This window comes from Xyrauchen texanus, chromosome 45 (assembly GCF_025860055.1).
Source record: "Xyrauchen texanus isolate HMW12.3.18 chromosome 45, RBS_HiC_50CHRs, whole genome shotgun sequence".
In the NCBI taxonomy this organism is placed as follows: domain Eukaryota; kingdom Metazoa; phylum Chordata; class Actinopteri; order Cypriniformes; family Catostomidae; genus Xyrauchen; species Xyrauchen texanus.
In genome coordinates this window covers 16,462,868-16,478,586 of record NC_068320.1, presented here as the reverse complement: position 1 = coordinate 16,478,586, position 15,719 = coordinate 16,462,868, and the positions used below count along the sequence as shown (strand labels likewise).

Below are 15,719 nucleotides of genomic sequence, written 5' to 3'. Positions count from 1 at the left end.
GCAAATTGTGAAATACTCAGACCGGCCCGTCTGGCACCAGCAACCATGCCACGCTCAAAATTGCTTAAATTACCTTTCTTTCCCATTCTGACATTCAGTTTGGAGTTCAGGAGATTGTCTTGACCAGGACCACACCCCTAAATGCATTGAAGCAACTGCCATGTGATTGGTTGATTAGATCATTGCATTAATGAGAAATTGAACAGGTGTTCCTAATAATCCTTTAGGTGAGTGCATAACGTTCATTCAAGTGTGGAGATGGATTTATTTTTACAGTCATTTTATGTCTACAATCCATGGTAATGCTCAGCTAACTTGCAATGTAATGTTATTGATTTGGCATGAGTTTACTATTCAGCTGTGGGCCGGCTTTTACCTAAAACTGTGTAACAAAATGGTCAATCTCAAGAAATATCAGAAAGGGGGGCTTTAAAGAGACAGGACCTAAATCAGAGAGTTTGAGCAAGAGGATGAAAATAGGTTTAGCAGAAATGTGAAGTATTTGAAAAATAATGTGTTTTTTGAATATTAAAACATTGAGCATAATATGGGCTCTTTTAAAGTCTTTGCTACAAAAACGCTTTTAATCATTTCAGTATTGCCCACAATTTTTTACTTAATCAGAGTAGCACCATATTTTATTTTTGACAGGAATTAAAACAAGGCTGTCAGGAATAGATTTACAGTCTCTTCAATGGGCTGTACAGATGTCTAAATTGGCATTCAGCTGACAAAACATTGAAAATACATCTTTCCAAAAATGTCAATAGACAAAACACACTTGAAAAAATTAGTTCTAGGACCTCTATACAGCACATGTCTTCAAAGAGACTGCAAATCTATCTCTCACAGCATCAATTTCATTACTGTCAAAAATTAAATACTCTGAATAAGGTTTATATAAGATACAGATCACTGAACACAAGTTGAGCTTTTGGGAAAAAATGCCCCTATAGCAATCTGTAATTATAGCACTCAAATTCTAAAACAGGAAAAAAATGACAGGATGACTCCAAAGTTAAAGGTATCTTCAAATATTTTATTTTTTTCTCTCCCCCTTTCTTACACAATGCATAGAAAAAGACATTAATGACTTTGAACTATAATGATTCCATTCAAGACTTCATTTACCCTCACATAGAAGACATGTTATTAGTGGTTTGCCTGTTGTGAATCAGTAGATGGAACTCTGGGACATGTAATCCCTTCCCTTATAAGTGGCTTCAATGGCATCCCAAATTAGATGCTAAGTAACCTTCATGCACTGTATACATTAATGCGGTTGTGAATGCCATGAAATGGAGGCCAAAAACATTTGCTGAAACAGAAAAGATGGCCATAAACACTTGAAACCATGGACACTCATTCCAAGATGTTAGACAACAACATTATCTGGACATACAACTGTACAGGCTTAGAAAAATAGTATCTCTGCAGGTTTAGTCTTCACTAGAGGAACGTGAAAAGTAGCTAAGGTGCAGAGAGCATCGCTGTTTCTGATTTGTGTGTTATGACTGGTTCCTCTACAAACTCTATATTCATCTCTCTATAATTAAACATTCCTACATTAAAAATCACAACTTTTAAGACTTAATACACGTTTTAAAATAGGTATAAAGGTATTGGAACATTTTCAGCGCGTTACTATTGGCAAATCCTTCATCAAAATGCTTCTGAGGCTGTCAAAATACTGATTAACTTTGTCCTAATGTGACTTATTTGGTCACTCTTTAAGGCGGCCTGATTTTCAATAGGAACGCCAAACTGTTTTATGACCTATTCAATCAGAAAGTTAATTTATAATGCTTGCAACTCATAAAACATAGCTGAACTTCTGACCTTCCTGATCAGGGTTGTTCAGTCATTCATGGATTTATGGACTCTAGTTAAGACCAACCATGGACTGTTTAACTTTCAGGGCTTGTTTTCCAAATATAAATCAAGCCTAATCTTGGCATAAACTACCCTGTTCTGAAGCTAATCTGTCAGACAAATATTAACCCTAGTCCTCAGCTAAAATTTTATTTAACTGTAAAGCTACCATCAAAAGTGCGATTTATACATGGGCTAGACTAGATATCCATTTATGGGAAACCAAAGGTTTTTCTTGAAAATCATCTTTTTGAGCAATCGATATCTATATCTGAAAAACAAGCACTAAATGGAGTGTCTATTTCAACAATATTGCACTGTGTATCATAGTCTTCTGAGCTAAATAAACAAGTCAATCTACAATATGCAGGTAAACAGTGTAATAGTGTTAAAACTGTCTCCAGGAACATCACAGATGGCATCCTTGAATGCAAATGAAAGCTTTGTAAATACATTCTCGTGTACCGCAAACTTCATATTGCAAGCTACAATATGTCATTTCACAGGCTTAGTGTTTTACTTTGTGCATAGATCAGTCTACAGGGTTGTGGTCTACTTGACTCTAGGTAAAACTGGGGATTCGGTTCAAGGACGGAGTGTACCACTGTCTTGGAGTAGGTTGGTGGTGGAAGAGGTTTAATCATCATCAACGCCATCCCCTGGCGCCCGTGTGATTCTACGACCACCCTTCTTCCCAGTTGGCCCCTTGGGTTTGGCAAAGGCTTGCTTGTGTGCATGCTGCTTGGGATGGACCTCTTCGTACATGTAATCACTAGTCAGTTCATCGCCATTGTCAATCTCCAACTAAAAAGAGAATTACATGAGAAATTGATGAATTGATTTAATAATGTTAACCCTAATGGCCCATTTATACTTCCTGACGTGCATCTCTCAAAAAATGTAACAACGTATAGCGTTAACGCAGCTGTAATTATAATGTATGGTGAAGTGCTCATGGAAAAGATGTGTCTTTAGCCATTTTTTTATGAAAGAGAGGGAGTCTGCTTCACGGACAGAGTTGGGAAGGTCTTGCACCAACGAGGTACATTGAAGCAAAAAGTCAGAGAAAGTGATTTGGTGCCTCTTAGTGTTGGTACAACAAGACTTATTTGCAAACGGCAGGCTTCTGGTGGGAAATGTAGCTGTACAGGAATAAGTTTAGGTAAGTTGGAGCAGATCCAGTGACTGTACTGTGTGCCAGCATCAGAGCCTTGAACTTGATACGTATGATTTGACCATATGTTTGACAGTATGGTGTACAGTATAACAATAATATTTCATAAGTTATGAAAACAGAACACTTTTAATTGGTCAGCAAATTAAAAAATACCTGTTAGAATGTTATATTGCTAGCTTATAAGCTTATAAGAATCAACTCAAGAGCAAGCATAAAGTGTATGACTGATTTATTTTGGCAGGCAAAGTGAATAATAAATAATATGTACCATAATACAACATACCAACTAATTGTAATGCTACAATAATTTAATAAATACTTTTGGATCCACAAATAACTTTGCTTTTGTTTTTGTCTGAAATGTATAATTATGTATAATTATTTCATAAATATGCTTTCTCTCCATACATTAGCATTTTGGATCTGTACTCACAGAATGACAAACACACCAACGCAGGACTATAAAAGCAAACCAAGCATTGGCCACTACATGGAGACTACAACCTAGGTTTGACGAAGAAGTATAAATCCGCCTAAATTTGTGAATATATGCAAAGTATGCCTACTCAACAATCACATAATATGGTATCAAATATACAGTATACACTACCAGTCAGATGAATGGACACATTTGATTGAATTTATATTTCTCATGAACTTAATTTGTTTGGTCACTATAAAATTCCCATACTTTAATTTCAGTTATTCAATAGCTTTGTTGACTACTTTTATCCTAAAATGTGGACAATAGTAATAATACAGAATGCGCAGGTGTGTCCAAACTTTTGAATGGTAGTATATATCCATAAACAAATTGTAAAATTATACAATTAGCTTCTGTGGAAACTGATGCAAATTTAAATGAAACTGGAAGTTAAAGCCACTGTGGTTCTTTATAAAATGTATTTAATTACTTGCGGTTTAGAGTGCACCGACAAACTTAATTTTTTGCTAGTGTTCAACGGCAGATGCCTGGAAGCAAAAGCGTGTCAGTTCTGGGAGGTAATAGTAGCCAATTGTTTTGATGATAGGCTTTATGTCTGGCATTTCAGAAAAACCAGAGCAACATTTCAGATGCTATGCTATGTGTTGCGATTGATTATATTCAACATGGATTGTTGAAGCAAAGTCAGACTTTTTGTACTTTTTCATACTTTTTTAATTCCTATCTATACTCCTTCATAGTTTATGCTCGTATTCTTGTCATAAAACAGGTGAATGGAAACCCAGCCAATTATATAGGTTTACCTTCTTAGCTATTTCAATGCCCAAGTTTTTCTCCACTGTGTCTATGAGAGGGTTCTTGCAGCTTGAGTACAGCATTCTCTCTTTGATGCTGCAATTATAACCAGGCATAGAGTAGATGAACACTGCAGAAACACAAGCATACACACACATTTATAAACCCATCACAACATTTTAGACGGTTTAGACACTAAAACAGCAATATACACTGATGCTTCTTCATGGGTTACAGCCTGTATAAATATGAAACAGAGCCTAATAACATGAAAAAAACAAAATAGAATTAATTAAATTGAACATCTAATATGCATCTCCTACCTGTGGACTCAAGGTAGTCTCCTTCATGGGAGTGTTTGTAGAGGAAAAAGTGAAATCTCGCTGCATCTTTAGGAATCCTTTTCGGCAGGTCTCTCAATTCTGTAGGGGTTGTGCTGGACAACTTGAAGGATTCTTTAGGAAAATCAATTTCCTGTTCAGGGAATGGACACAATCAATAACTCTCTTTGAACATTTATTCAGAACTACTAAAGGTATTTGTATTTGGTACTGTATGGTTAGGGTTCAACCAAACAGGTTCTTAAATAAACATGGATCTATTGCGATATCGGGTTTGTCTGAGAGTTACAGAAAGCAAAGCATGAAAAGGATGGATAAGATGCTATAGTATGGAGCTGCTTGGAGTGGTGTGTGTAGAGAAAAGGCCTGATGTACCAGTTGAACATAGTTAATCCTCTTCTCTTTGAACTGCTCCAGGGCCTGAATAGCTTCTCTCTGCATGGGGAAAGCCACACCTTGGAGAGTCTGCTGTTTTGTGTCAACATGGATGTCTGTCTGCAGCTGAAAACACACATTTACACACACAAACATTATGCACTGACCTGTGGTCACTAATGCAGTCACAGAGGCAGTTAAATGATCAATTAGGAATGGCTGTGCAATTCAATCATTGAGGTTTTAATTTATAAACAGTATGGCTGCACTGTAAGAAACATTTTGCTCATATTTGAGGGCATGTTATATGACTAACAGTTTAATATTTTTTCAATATTCCAATACTTTTAGTATTTTACTTCTGCAGTATTGATGCCTTCAAACCAATTTCCATGTTGTTAGTTAACAGTCACCTCTAGGCACTTGGTTAAAATTTAACATGTATAAAAGATGGACAAGCTGTCACTGCTTACTACCATACAAAATGTTATCATGGCTATGAGGTAGTGGGCAACTGTAACAAAAAAAAAAAAGAAATAGCAAAATGTAATCTTTAAAATACGTAACTAACATTAAGAATCTATTAACATGAATATTTAGTTAGAAACAATAATAAATCATTATTCTGAGGTATGCACTTATTTGAGCTAAAGAGGGTTAATCATTTATTTTTCAAGAGTAACAATTGCCATGATGGCCATTTGTAACTCTGTGACTACTTGTAATAAAGTGAACATTATGATCTATTTAATCTCATAATAAGTCTATTGGTTACTTTTGCCATAAATAAATGCATCTTATAACAAAAGATGATGACGTTGAAGATGAGAGGCCTTGCACTGGCACTCCACAGTCTGTGTGGCCCACACTGAATGAACCTCCTGTTTCATTTCATCCTGGATTTGAACCGCTCAATACATGCAATCTCTCTTTCAGCAAATTAATAATGACAAAACGTCACAAAGCTGCTTTCCTGTCCTCTCATACATGTAGATTAGTGTAGTATAATCTTCCTCCCACAGCTGCTACTCTGGGGGGTTACAGCCAGCGCTCTGATTGGTCGAGTTCAGCAGCCTGTCATTTTAAAACAGCCAATGAGCCATTTAAGTGTCGCAGCATATCCTTTTATGGTTTAAGGTTTGGCAATCCATATACAGTGCCAGCAGCATCTTTTTTCAATTGGTTCCAGGAATGAGTTCAAATGAGAGCTTGCATATGAGCTTTCTGGGACTGAGCTACTCTATTTTTAGCCAGTGTATGTTAGATGCTACGTTACATTACGTTTATTTTTTAGCATAAGTTTTACTACCACAAATCATGTTAATAATGCAGGATTTGACTTAAAGTGGGCAAAGGGGAAATGTGCATGGTTATCTGTGAGGCCATAGACATACATAATAGTTTTGATATGGTAGTACAGTATATTTAAGCATTTTGCCTATCAAACAAAATAATGGCATGAAAAATGCATAAATGTGGCATGGGTAGTAAACTCTTTTAATTCACAATGCAAAATCAATGTACTGCACTAAACTATCCTGGCCTAATGGCTACCAAAGAGTAGCCTCCGCTTGAACGGATCCATAGTTTTGATTGACTAAACAGCTGAACAAATCTGTTATTTTGTTCTTAATTCAGTGTTTCCAGCATGGCTATTTAGGAGTGTCACTGACCAAATACCATTTCTGCATGTGTGTATGGATGTATGTGTGTGTGTATATATGTACCGATCAGCCACAACATAAAAACCACCTGCCTAATATAGTGTATGTCCCCCTCGTGCCCGTAAATCAGCTCTGACCCATCGAACATGGACTCCACAAGACCTCTGAAGGTGTCCTGTGGTATCTGGCACCAAGACGTTAGCAGCAGATCATTTAAGTCGTGAGGTGGGGCCTCCATGGATAGGACTTGTTTCTCCAGCACATCCCATATATGCTCAATTGGATCCAACTCTTTGTCATGTTCTTCAAACCATTCCTGAACAATTTTTACAGCGTGGCAGTGCGCATTATCCTTCTGAAAGAGGGCAATGCCATCAGGGAATACTGAAGGGGTGTACGTGGTCTGCAACAATCTTTAGGTAGGTGGTACGTGTCAAAGTAACATCCACATGAATGCCAGTACCCAAATTTTCTCAGCAGAACAGAGCATCACACTGCCTCCGCCGGACTGCCTTCTCCCCATTGTGCATCCTGCTGCCATCGCTTCCCCAGGTAAACGATGCACACGCACCCAGCCGTCCACATGACCTAAAAGAAAATGTGATTCATCAGACCAGGCAACCTTCTTCCTTTGCTCCATGGTCCAGTTCTGACATTCACGTGCCCATTGTAGGCACTTTCGGCAGTGGACAGGGGACAGCATGGGCACTCTGACTTGTCTGCGGCTATGCAGCCCTGTACGCAGCAAGCTGCGATACACTGCGTGTTCTGACACTTTTCTATCATGGACAGAATTAAGTTTTTCAGCAATTTGTGCTACAGTAGCTCTTCTGTGGGATCACACCAGACGGGCTATAAGGTGCTTAACTACTGGAGTTTCTGCATTGGGAGCAGAATTCAGATATAAACAACATTCAACATGGCGGAGGAGAGAAACAAACTGGCTACCACGAAATACTCAGGGAAGACCCCGCGCTGACGGCTATTTTTTAGCCTAAATGATCTTCAGCAAGTTGACTAACATTAAAGATGAGGAATAAAGTTAAACAGCTATATCTTTACTGTTCATCTGCTTGAAAGGCGCAACAGACACAGGTAATCTCAATCGCTCTCACTCCCCCTTTCTCTCAAAGAAACACACGCAAACACCTCGTTTCTCCAATAACTTGTTAGAAACAGCCCAAGCTGCCATTACTAGCTCTAAAGTGATGTTTTCGAATTAGGTTTAGGTGCATCTTTGGGACTAGCAATGGCAGATCGTAATCCGTGGCGTAATAAATTAGTTCCATGCACTAATGCGTTTATTTGTGACAGTCCTTAGTTTTCCAACCTTGTTTTAATTACTTGTTCTTTGAACTGTTGTGTATAAGCAATATCACACTCACAATCATGCTGTATGGCCCTACATCAGCAAGGCTGTGATTACCTTCAGCTGCGGCCGAATCACAGCCGTGCTGATGCAGGGCCATACAGCACTCATGCTTGTGTGATATTGCTTAAATACAGTACATACTGTATATATAAATATACACACATGTGCTGTTCAATTCACAAACAATGAAGGTTGTTTTGGCAAGAAAAAAAGGTAGGTTCGTTTTCTTATATCCTTGTTTGTTGTTTTTCTGCCTGAGGTCATAAAAGCTGGACTGATGTGGTTTTTGCCTTATTTTAATAAAGGGCTTGCCTGACGCATACACCTATGAAGTGCTTCTGTTGATGTCAGCATTACCTCGCTGAGTTTGATTTGCCTCAGTTCCTCTTCTGCTGCTGTCAGGGGAAGAGGTGCTGCTTGGGAGGTGAGGTACTTTTTATAGCCATTTAGAGAGACATCATCCTGTGCAGAGAGATGCATTAGTAAGGAAACATATGGCAATGATCCATTCATAGAGGGGGGTTTCTTTACTACCTTCACTGTGCCAAAAATCTCCTCTTTAATGTGTCCACCACCAAACTCTTTCTTCACCGTAGCCCTCGTAGCAGCATATAACATCTTTTGTCGAACCTGGAGAGACAATTTTGAAAAGCTCAGGTCACCCATGCTTTTCAAAACAAAAAATTATGTACAGGAGGAAAAAACAAAACGAGATGAGATAAAAAGATTTTGCCTGAATTTATGGTTTCATTCTATAATCTTGCCTAGCTGGAACACTATCACATTACATAGGTATCTCAGTTGTCCCTGATTCACTTTAGATACAATAACTTATTATAACACAGTAACTATATCTAAGACCCAATGAAATTGCTTCACAACGTATTTCCTGTTGAAATTGGAACGGGATATACAGGAGGACTTTTATTTTTAAATAGCCAACAGGTTTACATGACATCACAGCCATGAACTATAAATTGCTACGTGCAGTCACGGATGGTTTTAGGAGGAGGGAAATATTTATTTTTAGAGAACATTTGACAAAAATCTGTGTAGTGCAAAATCATAAAGTGAATTTTCAACAAAATTAGGAGTACACCAATATGTAGACACTAACCTCAACCTCAACACTAACACAAAATAACTAAAATTTGTATTTCATAGGGTCTTTAATGAACATATCCATATAGCACTACACATTCTGTTTTATTACAGCATAATTATAGACTGGATTAATGTGGACAGGCTTAACGGGCAACCAAATCTAAAGTAAACAGCTTTAAACCAGTGATACTATATATGGAGTGGATGGATTAAAATGCATCAAGTGGTGTCTCATGATTTCCATTGGCCTAGTATGAGCTGCAAAAATACAACAAAATTCAAACAAACTGTCATCACAACAGTAAGACAGGTCTGATAGGTATAAAAACACTCACTGGAGAGTGATCTGGAGACCAGGCCAGAAAGATCCACTCATAACCCTGATTATTGGTGGTGTCCAACCTGTAGAGAAGGTATGAAGGCATGTCATCCTCCACGAGAGGAAGAACATAGCTGTCCCATTCTTGGTCCCATTTCTTGGCAGCACGTTTGCTTCCGCCAAGAACTAGCTTCTCTACAGGAACACAACAGAGGAAAAGAAAGTGTGATTCTCCTGTTACCATACATGGGTAATAAATCTAGCAATTCACTTACCTTTCAAATGTACTTCGTAATCTAGTATTTTCAGTATGTTTGTTCTAAAACTATAAAAATGCAAAACTAACTGACTATAGTTAGTTCAGCTCCAAATATGTTTTGTGCTGTCATATGTAAATATACAGTGGCCATAAAAAGTATTTAGTAGGGATGCCCCAATGTATCGGCTGCCGATATTTATCAGCCAATTATTGACCAAATTCAAACAATCGCCATATTGGTTATTAGCATGTATACGCTGATATGAAAAACCAATGGTTTATTTATAATGAATTAATAACACACTGTAAATCTCTGTGAATTCAAATACACAATCCAGAAATAATAAAACCCACAATATGTTGAAGGGTTGGCACTCCTAACAACATGTAATATTCAATTTTTAATCTTTCTCGTTTTCATGCCAATGTGGAAAAAACGGCATAAACAGATGTGGCAGAGTTGAAAATGGCACTTACTTATACACTTTACAACAAGCAGACTTTGACTTCTTTAGATATCGGTATGATATCCTTTTATGCTGCATGATTGATTGAATTAAGTTTGAAATTACAATTTCATATTTTCTAAACCTTAAAATGCTGCGTTTTAAAATACAGCCAGTATTCAGCGCTGTGTGAACAAGCGGCACCCTCTAGCGGTCTGGACCTAATAATCCATGATCCATTATACCACTAAAATACAGAATATAAAAAAGTGTTTTTATCCTTTGATTAAAACTTTTTATTTTTCCATGATGTGGTTGACATTTACATGGAATTGCCCAACATATTATCCATCCATCCATCCATCCATCCATCCATCCATCTTCAACCGCTTATCCGAAGTCGGGTCGCGGGGGCAGCTGCTCCAGCAGGGGGCCCCAAACTTCCCTATCCCGAGCCACATTAACCAATTCTGACTGGGGGACCCCGATGCGTTCCCAGGCCAGTGTGGAGATGTAATCTCTCCACCTAGTCCTGGGTCTTCCCCGAGGCCTCCTCCCAGCTGGACGTGCCTGAAACACCTCCCTAGGGAGGCGGCCAGGGGGCATCCTTACCAGATGCCCAAACCACCTCAACTGACTCCTTTCAACGCAAAGGAGCAGCGGCTCTACTCCGAGCTCCTCACGGATGACTGAGCTCCTCACCCTATCTCTAAGGGAGAAGCCCGCCACCCTTCTGAGGAAGCACATTTCGGCCGCTTGTACTCGCGACCTAGTTCTTTCGGTCATGACCCAACCTTCATGACCATAGGTGAGGGTAGGAACAAAAATTGACCAGTAGATCGAGAGCTTTGCCTTTCGGCTCAGCTCTCTTTTCGTGACAACGGTGCGATAGAGCGGAGTGCAATACCGCCCGCTGCCCCGATTCTCCGGCCAACCTCCCGCTCCATTGTCCCCTCACTCGAGAACAAGACCCCGAGGTACTTGAACTCCTTCACTTGGGGCAAAACTTCATTCCCTACCTGGAGTACGCACTCCATCGGTTTCCCAACATATTAATTGTTTGAATTTGTAATGTTCTTTTATATACAGTACATACATGAAAATTGTGAGTTCTGTTGTTCTGAACCAGAAAACAAAAGTTCAAAAAAGTACAAAATAAATGTCTTTCATATCAATCATCATGTTATCATATTTTGTATCTTTTTATCTTTCAGTGTGGCTCTCTTTAAAATTTTGGCCTGTGTTCAACAGATCCAATTCATGTTCAGTGAAATTTGTATTAGAACAGTAAAAAAGCTTTTGTACCTCTTTGTAAAATTTTAAAGCATAATTCAAAGTAAAAATGTGATCTGAACCTAAAAGTGACAAAATATAGATATCTGTACCGGCCTCTAATTTTTTGTGAAAAGCGTTATTGGCCAAAGATTTTCCATATCGGTGCACCCCTAGAATTTATACATTTAAACAATATATAAAAAAAGAACGAAGGATAGTTTTGGCATTTATTTTAAAGTAAGAAGTTTGAAAAGAAGTTTGACGAAAAGAAGTTTGTAAAATTTCAGATTATTACACAACAGATATATTGTTCAAAATGGACCTAACTTAATACAGCCACTAAAAATGACTTTGACTAAAAAAAACTGAAGCTAGTTCTGAGAACAGTCTAGCATCATTAGTTTGATTGTTTTGATGTGTTGTATCTTATTAAATGCCATTCAGACATTTCTAAGTGTGACTTTAGGTGTTCAAACACTTTCTTAGGGCACTGTATGTAAAACTGTTCTCACCATTTTCAATCACTACTTTGATCAGCCGATATTCACCATTCCGAGCCCTTGCAAAGATTTCTTTCACTTCCCCGGTAGCTGTGAATAGAAAGAACAGAGTGAGAATTTTAAGACAATGAGACCATTTATTCTAGTCTGAAACAAAGCTGACCATCTCTGAATGAGTGAAGTGAAATTTGGCTGATGGATCAAAGTGAAATCTAAAGAGGCATTGTTAGGACATTAGAAGCGGACAACAGTTTTGGAGACTTCTGTCCATTCCTGGGGAACGTTCTCTGAAAAATTATACTGAAATCACGAGCATAATTATGAATGTATCATCAAACCTCAAGCATGACTGATTTTGTGCATCTTTTTGTTGTCTTGGCAACACAATGCCACTGCAGTAAAATCCCAATGCAAATAGATGTGCATTGCATAATGCCTAGCAACACCTTCGAATAAAGGTGAAACATTTATTACCAATGGACCTTTGAGACCTGCTGCTTTCCTCATGAGTGCACAATCCTGAACCTCAGTCTGATGATAAAAGACACACTGCCAATTTTTGCATGACCATATTTGAACAAAGAAGGCAAAGCATACTTGACACAGATTTAGTGTCTGGTTCTAGTTTGTATATTGCGAGCTTCCAATAAAACTCTATAAGGTATTTATCGTCTATAGCGACGACAACAACAGGTTTTTTTCTGTTTATAAACAATCGTCAAATACAGAAATGTGCGTGACATCGATGCAATAAGATTCGTTCGGCTTATCTGAATCGTTTATAAAAAAAATCATAAAAGATTTTACCCTGGATGCCGGTTTGATGAGACATTCTGCTTGTTCCTCTGCGTCGGCCGGTTGGTTGATGGTAGTAGTGAAAGAACACGGAAGTCCGAGAATGAACTACAGTCATTTGAGATGCCTTTCATGTGACGTAATTACGTGGTCCCGCCCATCGCGTGTCACCAGAGTTATGCAAAGTGGCGTTTGCGTATTTCTCTGACTCTTTGAGTTGATAGGTAACTAAAGCTAAGAATAACTAGTTTCGAAGGCCTTTTCACCATGTTCTATTTTCTATTTATTTGTTTTTATACACTATAGTAAACAACACATTATTAATTATATTGCTTTATTTTTCTTTTAACGACAGACACGTTGAATATAACATTGAACTCTTATTTTATCAGTAACTGTAGCTAAATATGCCCACTTATGTCTTGTGTGTGTGTATATATATATATATATATATATATATATATATATATATATATATATATATATATATATATTTGTATTTCACTGCAGTGCTTACTGTTCTTTGTTTATACAAATAAAATAATAAAAAAAGTTTGAATGTGTTTCCAACCTTGCTTTAGCTTTAGGGACAACAACATGTAGGCTATTATATAGTGTTGGGTAAAGTATTTAAATAGTCATCCACTTCAAATTAATAATTATTTCTCTAAAATTGTAATCCTATTGCTTTAATAATTACTTAATTGAAAAAGTAATCACATTACTAATAACTTTACTTTTAAGTTTCATTCTAAAACACTTTTCATTCTCAGAAAACTCAAAATCATGTCTATATTTCTTACGTGTTCATTGTTACACACAAGTCATACACTCAGTATAACACATTTCTCCTTCACAATGACTCGCTAAAGGTCTTCTACATAATTTATTTATTTATATATTTATTTAAAATATGCATAATCATTTAATACTTTAAATCTATTAAATTAATTTAAATTCAGTAACTGTAATCTGATTAAAATAATTTAAAATGTAATGCATTATACTACTTTTAGTTGTGTGTCTATATATATATATATATAAAATGGTATTTGTATTATGCATTGATACTATCTATGGTCCCATTTATTCATTTAGTAGCATGCAGGGGCACTTTAAACCAGTAGCATAAACCAGGGCACTTTGTCATTAGCTTTTTTAATAGACCTTGGCAGTCCTGGAATTACTCAAATGCAGGGTGTGGCTGTGATTCCAGCATTGTACAGACATCCTATATAAATATATACTGCCAGACTCTAGTGTTGGTTACTGTAAATTGCTGTATGTGTGGGTGTGTTAAATTAACCACAGACTCAGGAGGAGGGTGGCACTATAGAGCCATGAAACATCAACCCATGGTAAAAGCAGATTAAAGCATTTTTGTGAATTATAGGTTACTGGACCACACACACACCCTGGTGCCAAAGGCCTTAATCAAGATCCTCTGCAAAACTTCGACATGCAAAAACGTATTCTAGTTATAGAAGACATTTATATTAATACTCAAACATTTATTCATTTGAAACACTGAAAATATTTAGATTCCATTCATTAACAATAGTCAATAAAAATAGGAAATATATGTTTTACAATATTTATTATATGTGTTAATGCTTACCATGCTAGTTCATAGTGCATAAACTAATGTTAACATATCCAATTTTTGATTAAAAAAATATTACTATATGTTGAAATTAACATTTATTAATAAAGTTTGTTTATTGTAAGTTCATGTTAACTAATGTTGTTAACAAATGATAACAAATTGAACCTCATTATAAAGTGTTACCCATATTTGTTTTTCTTAATATATATATATATATATAAAAACTCAGCAAAAATATGCTATTAAATAAGAGAATAATAATGAATAATGAGAATATTAACATCCCAATTTTTTTTTATCTATTAGTCTGACCTGATAAAACAACCATATATTTTCATAAGATCGATAGAAAACATAATTAATGTATATTAATATGGGTTGGGAGGGCAGGTGATTGTCATTGTGGATTGTGCAGCTCCTGTTTATCAGTTTAGGTAAAGCACACAAAGGACAGAGAAGTCACATCTCACAGCTATGAAATGCAGAGCGCATTATAGCCACATTCTTGAGTAATATTTATAACCAGAGAGGTTTTGATTAGCATTTTCACAATATAAACTGGGACAGTATACAACATGACTAATAACATTACAAGCCCAAACAGCCCAATGAGCACGAATCATTAGCAATTTACCCAATGCTTGCATCCCCTAACCTCTAGGAGGCGCCATTATCCTACCAGTTCTATGAGCTAGTCATCCCTCACTTTTGTGTGTTTTTGACTAATATGAAATGTAAATCTAGCAAAGCAGCCTAATACCGCAAGAGACAGTGATGCAGTACTAGTACTAGATTTCTGAGTTTCGTATTGTGGAAGTCAGGTTTACTGTCTAATTTCATGTGCTTGACAGAGGGAGTGAATCTTTATTATGATTGAAAACATCTCTGAAACAAAATGGCACTAAACAAACAGAATGTTTGATTTAAATGCACAAGATAAAGTTATCAAGCTGTCACGAGACACACATACACAAAGCTCAGGCAAGTACACATATAACGCCCCTGCCCAAACAAAAGGTGGGCAATATTGTCTGGCCTTCCTTTAATTGGAAAATAAATAGACCTATCCAACGCTGCCATCAGGTGTATGTCCAAAATTGAAAAGACCATCAGGAAACATATGGAGGCCATAACTCAAGTTGCCTCTTTGTTGAGTGTGTGGCTATGAGAAGGAAAATGTGTAGGCTTATGTTTTTGTTTGTTCGTGTGGGAGGGAGATAGAGAAAGGTAGTGAAGAGATAGAGCCAGAAAATATATTTCTGTTTCTGAATATGATATTAGTGTACATAATTATGCATATGCTTATAAACAGCTTCTGTAATGATGCATACTGTTTGCTCACTATTAACCTAACATGGACTATGATGGCTCATA

The 15,719-nt window shown here is 37.0% G+C and overlaps 1 protein-coding gene across 1 annotated transcript; it reads right to left on the bottom strand.

Annotated features, from left to right (window-relative positions):
- Positions 1 to 1,029: 1,029 nt before the first annotated feature.
- twf1b (twinfilin actin-binding protein 1b) lies at positions 1,030 to 12,852 on the bottom strand. The gene is made up of 9 exons (XM_052118618.1): positions 12,752 to 12,852; positions 11,957 to 12,034; positions 9,481 to 9,659; positions 8,576 to 8,671; positions 8,399 to 8,503; positions 5,006 to 5,131; positions 4,613 to 4,763; positions 4,298 to 4,419; positions 1,030 to 2,676 (listed from the first exon to the last, which is right to left on the bottom strand). Exons 1-9 carry the CDS (start codon positions 12,774 to 12,776, stop codon positions 2,509 to 2,511), a joined length of 1,050 nt encoding a protein of 349 aa, XP_051974578.1. The 5' UTR covers positions 12,777 to 12,852; the 3' UTR covers positions 1,030 to 2,508.
- Positions 12,853 to 15,719: the final 2,867 nt, after the last annotated feature.